The sequence below is a fragment of the Diceros bicornis genome, chromosome 15 (genome assembly GCF_020826845.1).
Source record: "Diceros bicornis minor isolate mBicDic1 chromosome 15, mDicBic1.mat.cur, whole genome shotgun sequence".
In the NCBI taxonomy this organism is placed as follows: domain Eukaryota; kingdom Metazoa; phylum Chordata; class Mammalia; order Perissodactyla; family Rhinocerotidae; genus Diceros; species Diceros bicornis.
Window position 1 is genome coordinate 51,591,545 of NC_080754.1, and position 12,132 is coordinate 51,603,676.

The following is a 12,132-nucleotide window of genomic DNA, read 5'->3' on the forward strand; positions in this document are numbered from 1 at the left end:
AAGCAAGAGTTGAACTCAGGATAAAATAACTGACACATGAGATCAGTCTTCAGCCGTGTTACAGGCCCTAGCTCTCTGACAAGTGATTTAAGAAAAAAGTAAAGGCATTTAAGATTTCATTCTCTCTGTGAAGGCAAGGAAACATTAAGTTATGGTAAGTCACAGTAAGTCTGGGACACCAGGCTCACACTTGTCATGTACCGACACCAGCTACAACTGAGACAGCAGAAGTTCTGGAAATGTAGAATAGATCACTGTGTTTGGGGAATATCTTTGGGATAATCTGGGAATAATCTGTTCTGATTCTGTTTAAATTTGCTTCAGTTTTAAAACTAGTTAAAATGGGCCGGCCCTGTAGCTTAGTGGTTAAGTGCGCGCGCTCCGCTGCTGGCGGCCGGGTTTGCATCCCCGGCGCGCACCGACGCACCGCTTCTCCGGCCATGCTGAGGCTGCATCCCACATACAGCAACTAGAAGGATGTGCAGCTATGACATACAACTAACTACTGGGGCTTTGGGGGAAAAAATAAATAAATAAAATTAAAAAAAAAAATAAAACAAAACTAGTTAAAATGTTCTATGTTCAGCTGATTTTTTACTTATTTATTTTCCAATAGAAGAGATGCATACAAGGGCAAGTTTACAAAAACACTGAACAGTATTTTATGAGTGAATGTCTACAATACAACATCCGTACTCCCAGAATGCTGCTTTAAGTACAGCAGAACTCCAAACTCTAAAATTTTCATTTTTCTTCTTGAACGAATTTTGATACACCTTAGTTCTTACACAAATTTCCAATATGCTACATATTAAAAATGTTCCAATCTTGATGAGTATTAAACATTTTATTTAGAGATTTTAAAGTAAAAAAAAGGTACACAAAGACAGATTACATTATGATGACCAAGGCAGTATTCTACATGACAAAAATCAAAACAAAATTTAAAAAGTAAATGTACAGGCACTAAACAAGCAAAATACCTGATATCCGATACAGGCTGCATACACATAAAATGACTTGGCCACATGCTTATGCAAAATAAATTTTTTCTTAGAACACCAAAATTCCACCATTCTGTCAACTGCCTTATTCCCCTGGTGAGCATTTTCAGAGAACTTCCATAGAATATGAAAACAATCGGCATGGCACTTAAAGACTACAAACAACAGAACACAATTAAAAACATTTTTGTAATGTAATTCTGTATAAAATATATACAGTAAATGTTATTAGTTAAAAAAAAAAGATTTAAAAACAAAAGACCACCCTGAATAACAGTTAAAACCTCATCACAGAAAAATGCTTGTCTTTTGTAACATTATTGATTAAAAAGTCGATGGATTTTTCTTTTGAGGGGATATCTAACTTGAAGAAGTCATTTATTCAAAATTTATTTAAAATTGTAGGTAAGATAGTAACTCAGGACATACCCCTCCTCAAAATGTTTTATCATGAATATTCATTCTGATATTTAACTACAAGACAAAGTAAAAGAATAAAATAAAGAAAGTGTTTCTCAAAATGAGGTCCAAAGCCCCAAAGGAATTCTAAGGTGGGCTCAGTAATGTGCATTTTAAACAAATTTCCTAGGTGATTATTCTACATTTTAAATCTGAGAACTAATGCCCTAGGAGAAACAGCACCACTTAAAAGCAAGATCACAAACACATTTCTGACATAAGATGTCAGAATTTTCTATAGAGTTATGATTTGAAGTGAATACTGCTTTTTGTTTTAAAACAACTTTCAGGTATTAAAAGAAACGTATATACATGTTAAATAAACATATTAATGTATATAAACATTTTCCTTTGAGGTTTTCATTGCTTTCAGACTTAGTTATTTGAAGAAAAAAGAGCACACGGCCAGAAACTTTGGAAAAATTACATTTCTAATGAAATGTAGCATCCAAAAAATATATATATAATTTATTAAATGCCTACAAATTTTAAATCATTCTAAATTTAAGACTAGATAACTTCCCCTCAAATTAAATTTTACTAAGATTGGGCAAATGGAAGTAATTTAAATGATTCTGGTTACTTTATAAGTCCCTTTTCATAAAAAAATATTTAAAATAACAAGAGAAGAATGCTATCTCTGGCATCCCTTTAAATAATAAATTGCTAAATACTAATATTAATAAAAAATAATCTGAAGAACTCTGCCCCTGAAATGTACCTCCTCTGTGTCACATGTGTTGCCTACTTCACAAAAGCTCACTGAAGGAGCTGGAACTGTGATGTGTGTGAGTATATGTGTGTCCTGAACATTTATTCATATTTACTTTATTATTTTTCTTGGATTTCATTGAAGACTCCATAAACAGGGTCCAAAAGTATCGATAATGTGTTTGGGGGGAGAAACGAGCATGGTTAACACACTATTTGAAAGAGAAATTCTTTTCCTGTATACTAAATTATAAGGAAAAAATAGTATACATTCTGTCTCCACTGGATAAATGGAATGCTTTTCCCAGTTTGGTAACAAGTGAGTGCCTCCTTATTATTTAAATCAAATTACAACAAGCAACTGTGGGATTTACTCTCCCATAAGAAATAAATATTACCATTGCACTTTTTTGGATCTATTTTAAATTTCTATTTTTTCCTTTCTATATACTGAGAGATTTTCTATTCAATTGCATTCTGGATCCTCTGAACTATATTTGTTAACATTCCAGTTAAAGTCCTGGCTGAACAGACAAGCTCAGAAGGCAACCCCTTAATATACTAAAGAAATCACTTGCATCAGTTTTTCAAAAATAGCTAATGATTTGGAATCTGATTCTTAATAAAATGTGCCTATTTTATTTCTCAAGGAGAATCTGCATTCCCCAATTCTAAGCAAGCAACACCTTTTATTACCAATTTAATAACTGTCGCCTTAAAAATCAACAATTATCCAAGGCAATGATAAAATTTAAAGCTAAATTTTTAAACACAAAGAACTCAGAAACTAATAGGTAACATAACAAATTGCCGTATTTTGAATTAATCTTTTATTCCAAAAGTAAACACTTAAATGACTTAAAATGACAAAAATCATGGGAGGCTTATGATGCAATCCCACCATGTGCCTTAATGAAACAGATATGCAACTCTTTTTAAAAGCAGTGATAAATATTTCCTTTAAATGAAAAGGACAACTTCATTATTCATCAGTAGGCTGCTGGATTACCAGTGTAACTAATTTTGACACAATTGTCTGGAAACTAGTTTCAATTTTCTTTCATAGTTAAACTTAGATGTAATAATTGGCTCTTACAGTCAACAAGAGAAGATATTGAGTGCTTTTTTGTCGGTGGCAAATATAAAATGTATCCAGGCTAGTAACAAGTTAATCCATGCATTAAATGGCAACAAGCAAAACGCATAGTTGAGAAATGAGGATCAGACACATTCTTCTGCAGACATCAAAAGGGGATTGATATACTCAAAACCTTCAAATTCAGATTGATCAATCTTCCTCACAATGTCACTGTTGAAAGAAAAATAATTTTCATAATCAAGATTTCTTCAACTGTTTATTTAAATGGTAAAATAAGGTTAAGAAAGAAAAATAAGGCTAATTTATATAAATTATGGAAAAAAATTTTTACAAGTTTTTAGATTAATCCCAAAACATTTTCCAGAAGAATCAAGAGTATTGAAAATCAAAAAAGACTAATAATCCCACAAGCAAGTTTAGAACCAAAAGGTAGTCCAAAACTGAAGACTGAGAATAAAAAAGGCACAAGTTGTCACGATCCTAGTTAATCGTAACTTTTGACCTGAACAACATGCCTAATTATAGGTGAACATCCAGGTCTGAATTAGTATTCAATTTAGTAGTCACTTCAATAGCCAGATGGAATACAGCAAAGAGAAGGCCCAGAAGAAGTTAACCAACAGGAAAAGACAATAGGAACAAGTAAACTGAGAGACCTGGAAAAAGGAGAGACCACCACAGGGAGGTAACGGGTCACAGGGAAGGGAGAGATTGGCATTCTGTTACACTATGCTTCTGGTTAATATATAGTAAGAGTAAGTAGTACAATAGAATATTTTAATACTTAAATGTACACCCCACACTGCAGAGCACAAAGTTACACAGGATATAGTCCCTTCCTTCAAGAAGGGAAGGTACCTCACATAACAGCAGAAAGCTACAAGAGAAAGCAGTACCTGCTAAGTTTCATATGGGACAAGCTAATTCCTGTTCTAACCAAAGTTCTAAAGAAAAGGGTGACTTCTAGCTGGAAAAATCAAGAAAGGCAGCATCCATTCCACAAACACTTACTGAATGGAATTATGAAAGATTACAGTGGTTCTAGGAGAATGCACGTAATTTATTAGAGGTGGAGCACAGGAACAGAAGGGTGTTAAGTGGCAGATGATGCTGGAAGGAAAGTCATGGTTGGCTCAAAGAAGCCAGTGATGTTTACACTAAGAAGTTTCACCTTGACCCATCAAAGATCTGGTTGCATGTGAGGGAGCTCTGAAAGATGGGGAAGACTTCAATAGGTTAAAATGAAGGAGGAATAGAGAGGAAACAGCATGAGCAAGCACGCTATCAGGGAATGGTGAGTAACAGACTGATCAGAACACAGAGTCTGTGTGAGAGTATGGTGAGAGAGACGGCTAGAGAGTCAGGCTGCAGCAGATGGTGGGAAGCCTCAAATGCTAGCCAAAACGATGGATTTTATCTGCTAGGCAACGCAGGAGTTACTAAAGGTTTCTACCTAAAGGAGTTAGAGAACTGGAGTGGTACTTCATGAGGTGTACAGAATGGTTGCAAAGTAAAGAAGGAGCTCAATTAGGAGGATGGTACAATATCCTAGGTATGATATGAAAGAGATGTGAACTGGGCTTATGGCAATGCGAATGGAAAAAAAGGATCTGACACAAGTGATGAAGTAAAAGGAAAAACAGACAAGGACTTGGCAGCTGAAGGTGTTATATAGTTTGTTAAGGAAAATGAGGAGTCAACAATCACTGACAGTTTGAATCTGAATGCAGGAACACATGGTGGTATAAAGAGCAGAAAAAGGTAAATAAAAACAAGGAACTGATTGAGAACAAGAGAAAAAGAGACCATAAAGGGTCATTATTTTGATTTTAGACTTCATATGTTTGAGGTGCTTGTCTAACAAACTAGGGGAGACGTTAAACAAGCAGATGGAAATGCAGCTCAGGAGAGAGATCAGGGAAGGGCTAGGTGCTTTAGAAACCATCGCTCATTTAGTCTTCACAGCAACCTGTGAGGTGGGCAATACGAAAAGAAACAAGCTCAGAGAAGTTATGCAATTCACACCGAGGTTACTCTGGTAAGAAGTGGCATTGGGATTCAAATTCCAATCTTCTGATTAAATCCAGTGTTCTTTCTAACACACGATGCTGTCAGAAATAATGATTTTGGTACATATCTCTCCTTCTAGTAGACAGTAAGTTTTTTCCAAGATTGGCCTAGGTCTTGATCATCTTTGAATGTCTAGTACTTAGCATAGTGCCTTTTGCTCAGTAATTGTTTGCCAATTTAGCTGGGAGTCATTTAAATAACTGGTATCCATGCTACAGGACTGGCTGAAATCTCCAAGGTACAAGCTGCATACAGCAAAGAGAAGACTGTCATGAACAGAACCATGGAACATCTTAGTCTCGAGGGGACAGGGAAAAAAGATGACAAGTGGTCACAGAGATGAAGCAGAACCAGGATGGGTAGTGCCAACCAAAGCAAGGCCATGAGTGTCAAATGCTTTACAGACATCAGGGGAGAGGGAGACTGATCAAAAATGCTTTAAAATTTAGAAATTAAGAAGTCAATTCAGGGGCTGGCCTGCTGCGCTGGTGGCGCAGTGGTTAAGTTCACGCATTCCACTTTGTTGGCCCAGGGTTCAACGGTTCAGATCCTGGGCGCGGACCTACTCACCGCTCATCAAGCCATGCTGAGGTGGCATCCCACACAGAAGAGCTACAACTCTACAACTATGATACACAACTGTGTACTGGGGCTTTGGGGAGAAAAAATAAAAAAAAAAAGAGGAAGATTGGCAACAGATGTTAGTGCAGAGCTAATCTTCCCGCCCCCCCCCACCCCCCCCAAAAAAAGAAGTCAATTCAACCTTCAAAAGCTGAAGGATCAGCAGGTTAAATGGTAAGGGGTTAAAGTGTGGGCAGTAAGAAAGTGCAAGACAATCAACGTTGACCACTCTGAAGGAGTTTGATACAGATACCGCTGATTTACTTTTCTTTTACCAGGAGCATCTATTAACTATCTTTGAAAAAGCTTGAAGATAAAAAGAAAAACATGGTGGTTCAAAGAAGTGCTAAGATTCAAGGGAAAAAATTAGGGTATCTGAGCATGTTTATCAGCAGAGGGAAAGAAGCTGGAAAAGAGAAACTAAAGATGGTGGACTAATGGAGGAAAGTGACAAAGTGAAATCCCAGAGGAAACTGAGGAAATAGATCCAGGAAAAGAGGAGGGCACCCCTTGAGAGAGAGGGACGGCCTTCTAAGAACAGGGAAGAAGATAAAGGTTGAGAAGCGTTAGAGGGCAATTCTGAGATGCAAGGTGGTCTGGTGACAGCTGGAAAGGGGGCAAGTTCACACCAGGAGGTCTCAATTCTTGCAGTCAAGTTAAGGCAAGGTTAATCCATTAGGAGTGATAGAGGCAGGGTAGGATTGAAGGCATCTAAAATGTAGAGACAGTTTAGAACAGCTGCTGTGAGGAATGGGGTAAGAATTAACAAGATGTAAGTAAAATAACTGCCAAATCCCAGGCTCGACCTCTGCACCGCTCATTGAGCCATGCTGTGGCAGGCGTCCCACATATAAAGTAGATGAAGACGGACAAGGATGTTAGCCCAGGGACAATCTTCCTCAGCAAAAAGAGGGGGGTTGGCAACAGATGTTAGCTCAGGGCTAATCTTCCTCACACACACACACACACACACACACACACACACACACACACACACAAGCAATTTGGCAATACATATCAAGAGCTTTAAAAATCTCATACCCTTTGACCTAATTCCCTTTCTAGGAATCTATCTTAAGGTAATAGGAACTCAGATAAAGATGGGCATTGTCAAAATGGGAAACAGTGCAGAGCAGTGGAAAGAGCACAGGCCTTAGTCAGTCAGATTTGGGTTTGAATCCTGACTCTGCCACCTGATAGCTGTGTAACTTGGCTTAATCTCTCTGAGCCTCGGTTTCCTCATCTGTAAAATGCAGATGACCATAACTAGGTTTACAAGGTTGTTGTGAGAATCAGAGATAATGCATGTAAAGCAAAGTAGAAAATGGCAGTTGTTGTAATTTGTAATAGTATAACAGATTCAAATATCCCGTAACTCAATGGTTAAATTATAGTATAATCTGATAATGAAACATTGTGTAGCCACTAAAAATGGGACTTTGAAAGAACTTTAAAAATATTTCAGTCTACAGAATTACTTACTCATCATCTGGAGTGAGCTGGACAGGTTCATTAGTAAACTGAGAATCAAAGTTGTCCAAACCAAATTCTCCAGAAATATTTGGTTTAAAGGGAGGTACCACCTGCTTTTGCTCCATCTAGAAAGACATATTGGATGACAGCTCAAACCTGCATTCTTAGAAAAATTCCACCTCTTCATTTCTCCTCTGCCCTCAGATGTTTCCCAGTCTTATTAAAGTGAATCCCTAGGCATGGTTCTACAATATGCACAATGATGGAAATAAGTTACAAATCTGAACATTGATGCAGGCCACAATAATATTACAACCCGGTCCATCAAATTAATATTCTAAGCCTTTATTATTTTAAAAGCTTTTTAAAAAGCACTTTAGAGAGTGGTTTTAAGTTATTTAAGTGATATACTAGTTTTTCAACATTCTTTTAAGATAATAAAATTTGGCCCAACATAATAATGAAACGTAATATAGAAAACAATCAAAATTTACATACCATATCCCAATCAACATTTCGGAAGAATGGGTGTCCCTGAATATCAGCAAATCCTGTTTGAGGATGACAACCCAATCGCTCCTTTGGGTCCTATGGTGGAAAGAAATGTTTCAAGAACTGGGTGAATATCATGCTTTAGAGTAAATAATCTTTGTGATCTGTGTTTCGTGTCTATTTTACGATACCTTTATGTCTGAAATCAGAATGGTCTACCTTTCATTGTAGAAAGTACAACACTAGACTGAAATGAGTATCTGAAGCTTGTGACAAGTAAGATTTCCTCATGGCTCCCTCTCTCATATCGTGTAATTAAAGTGGAGATATGTCACCACTCCTTGTTAAAGAAAAATGCCAGGAAAAAGAGCAGCAGCATCATTTGAGCAGCATCCAGCTATTTCTGTCCTGGGTTAGAGTGATAGTCAAAATATGCAAAGCCCCCAACTTCACAAGTTTGGTCTTAGCTCAGTTTAAAAAGCCCTATGCCCAATTACAGCAACAAACCATAATCTGTGTACAACGACACAACCATGATCTGAATCATCGGACTGAGAAGGAGCCTGCAACTTACAAAAAAGTCTTGGCTTATTCATTACTGTGAAGCAGAACATGTTCCCATTTTTCTTTCTAATAAAAGGCATTTTATTTTGCTTATTAACACCTCTCAGCTTCATTTTTCACTGGAAACTTAGGTTTCCAGTTTAAATCTTTCCTTATAAAAAGTACTCATTTAAAACAAATTTCTTATTTTATTAAAATTCATTATTATCTTATCTATTTACCTTAGAAGGTAAATGCACATCGACCTATTTTCTAACCTATTTATTTAAAATAAGATTGGGGCCGGCTCCATGGCTTAGCGGTTAAGTGCGCGCACTCAGCTACTGGCGGCCCGGGTTCGGATCCCGGGTGCACACCGACGCACCGCTTCTCCGGCCATGCTGAGGCCGCATCCCACATACAGCAACTAGAAGGCTGTGCAGCTATGACATACAACTATCTACTGGGGCTTTGGGGGAAAAAAAGGAGGAGGATTGGCAATAGATGTTAGCTCAGAGCCGGTCTTCCTCAGCAAAAAGAGGAGGATTCAGCAGGATGTTAGCTCAGGGCTGATCTCCCTCACAAAAAAAAAAAAAAAAAAAAACTATTTAAAATAAGATTTATGATTGCCAAGATCTTTGTGATACAAGAAGAAGTATATATTCAGTCTTTGTCCCAGGTTCCTGACATAGAGCTTCTAAAACCTTTGTAATTTCCTGATAGCAATGTCTTTTGTTATTCATAACAAGTCCCTTTTGATCATACCCGAGTTTATGCTAATAAAGTGACTCTTGGTAGGTCTCTAGATAGCTTCAGGATGGGGTATGGTTGCCAGAGGAACCAACCATGTGATTAGGGGGTTGGAAGTTTCAGCCTCATTTCCAGAGGGGCTGGAAATTGAGTTCAACTACCAATGGCCGATTTAATCAATTGTGCTATGTAATGAATCCTCCATAAAAAGCTCTAAAGCGTGACGTTTGGAGAGCTTCTGGGTTGACGAACTCATCCACGCGCTGGAAGGGTGGCGTGCCCCAACTCCACAGGGACAGAAGCTGCTGTGCTCAGGACCCTTCTGGACCTCAACCTACGTACCTCTTCATTTGGTTGTTCATTTGTACCCTTTATAATAAACTGGTGATAGTAAGAAAAGTGTTTTCCTGAGTTCTATGAGCCATTCTAGCAAATTACTGAACCTGAAGTGAAGGGGTTGTGGGAACCCCCAACTTTGTAGCCAAGTCAGACAGAAGTGTGGGTACCCAATACTTGCGACCGGCATCTGAAGTAAGGACCGTCTTGTGGGACTGAGCCTTTAAACCTACGGAGTCTGATGTTAACTCTGGGGAGTTAGTGCCAGAAATGAATTGAATTGTAACATACTCACTTGGTGTCAGGAGAGTTGAAGAATTGGTTGTTGGTGTGGAAAAAAACCTACACATTTGGTGTTAGAAGTGTTATGAGTAAAAGCAGTTCAGAATCATAATGATAGATAGATCCCCAAACTCTCCTAGCCTACCAACTGCAACAAACGAATGGTGTTCAGATTTTTTAAGAGCCAATGATAGCATTTCATTTCTTCTGATTTGATCTAATTATAGGGTTTTTGACATGAGAATTTGTAGGGAAGACCACTGCCCCAAGCCCTCAATGACTAAAGAGATTCTATAAATAATAATCCAAAGAAAATTGAAAAACAGAACTGAAAGTACCATTGAGCATATCCCCAAAGATGCAATTTTCCCCTAATTGAGTACATGGTATATGTCATTTACGTTAAAAATACCATAAGTAATATATAGCTGGAGGTAAATTATATTGGCAACATGGAAAGAACAACTTATCTCAGGATCTAATGCTGTCCAATTACTCTGGTGAAGAGACAAATTCCAGATCTAACTGAAAAAATTACAGTCTGATGTTTTGGAATTTTATGTTGCCTGAACCTCTACTTACCAGTTTCATTTACAGAGAGATAAACCACTAAAGACTTTTATACATGATTTATACCTTGTTGAGAAAACTCTTCAGGACACTTGCAGCTTTTACAGACAGAGAACGTGGTATGCGAATTTGTTTTTCCAAAATAACTAGAAAGATAAAATTTATGGCATTATATTTAACTATAACATGGCTGTAATCTTTAAATTTTTATTATGAAATATTTAAGGCATTCTAGCAGGAAAAAATAAGACATTACATACACTACTTAAGTGTCTCGTGTACTTTCCCAGGCCCAGTCCTCTCCTCCTTTCTCAGAGACAGCCTCTAATCTGAACACTGATTTGATCATTTACATGCATACGTTTTATTCTTTGACTACCTTATTGCGACTTGGTTTTCGCATCTGTAAAATTGGAATAAAAATAGAACTTGCTTCATAGGGTTGTTATGAAGTTTACATGAGTTAATATCTGTAAATGCTGGCACATATTCCCATATGTGATTTTATTGGACACTGCCAAATTATTCCCCAAAGTTCTTGTGTCAATTTTCACTGCCGCCAGCAGTCTATGAGAATTCCAGCTGCTCCATATCCTCATCAGCACTGGTATTATCAGACTTTAAAATTTCTGCCAACGTATGGGTACAAAATAGTAGCTCATTAGTGCTTTAATGTGCATACCCTTAATTACCAGTGAGGATGAACATCTTTCCATATATTCCACGGCCATTTAGATTTCCTATTACATGAAATATCAATAACTACGAAGTGTAGAATTTTATGGCAGTCTTCACACTTCTTTGGACCGTGTGTTGGGGAGTCCCTATGCTTGTCTGCTTGTTTCTGTTCTGTTTCATTCTTTGTATTTCTAATCTTGGGGTTTTCTTTTCATTTTCTGATCTCTCTTATCTTGTTGGTACTCTATCTTTTCCCCATATTGTTCACGGACTTTGGCACTCAGCCTCGGGGTCCATGTGAAAAGACTGTCCTCTCTAGCCACAAGATTCCTTCCTCCAATCTCTGTTTGTGATACACAGTCTGAAGGCACCTCTTTGTTATGTTTTTGAGTATGAGAAGGTAACTAGTAAATGGGACTGAAGACTACAGAGATTGGAAGGATGTATCCAAAAAGAAAAAAATCAAAGCCTCACATATTAAGGAGTATATTGTCTAGATCATTCTCCTCTTTCTTACTCAAAGTAGTAACTTGAGCCATCTTCTTTCATGCTCTACAATAGGTTATTCACAGAGAATCTCTGTAAAACACTGCAAATTACCTTGGAAGAGATAATCCTCTGTGTTTTGATCAGGGTTATCAGAGCTCCCAACAATATCAAATGGAGACCTTCCTGCCATCATCTCAAACATTAGTACCCCAAGAGCCCACCAGTCGACACTGAAACCTTCAAAAAAAGAAATTTTAAAGCAACAAATTATCCATTCTGCATTCTTGAATGTCAGTAATTTGAGATTCATTTTATTTCATAAGGAAAAAGTAAACTCTAAATGCATTATAACTACCACGGTAGGCATTGAAGATTACAGGAATATTTCACTTATCAACAAGGGGAGGTACTAAAAGATAACTTTAAAAATAAAATATGGGAAATAAAATATGTTTCTTTTCCCAAATATGTCTGTAATTTCAGACTCATGACCTGTTTCTAATATTTTGTTTTAATGATATAATTAAACTGTAATTGAGAATAGCATTCCTTGGT

The 12,132-nt window shown here is 37.2% G+C and overlaps 1 protein-coding gene across 2 annotated transcripts in view; it reads right to left on the bottom strand.

Moving 5' to 3' along the window:
* Positions 1-828: 828 nt before the first annotated feature.
* Positions 829-12,132, bottom strand: part of PRKCI (protein kinase C iota) — a 69,999-nt gene continuing 58,695 nt past the window's right edge. For both annotated transcript variants that reach the window (XM_058556368.1, XM_058556367.1), the window contains 5 exons: positions 11,689-11,814; positions 10,477-10,556; positions 7,936-8,025; positions 7,447-7,562; positions 829-3,483 (listed from right to left, as the gene is read on the bottom strand). In XM_058556368.1, the coding sequence (XP_058412351.1) occupies positions 3,396-3,483; positions 7,447-7,562; positions 7,936-8,025; positions 10,477-10,556; positions 11,689-11,814 (500 nt within the window). In that variant the 3' untranslated portion in view covers positions 829-3,395. The remainder of the gene's footprint in view (positions 3,484-7,446; positions 7,563-7,935; positions 8,026-10,476; positions 10,557-11,688; positions 11,815-12,132) is intronic.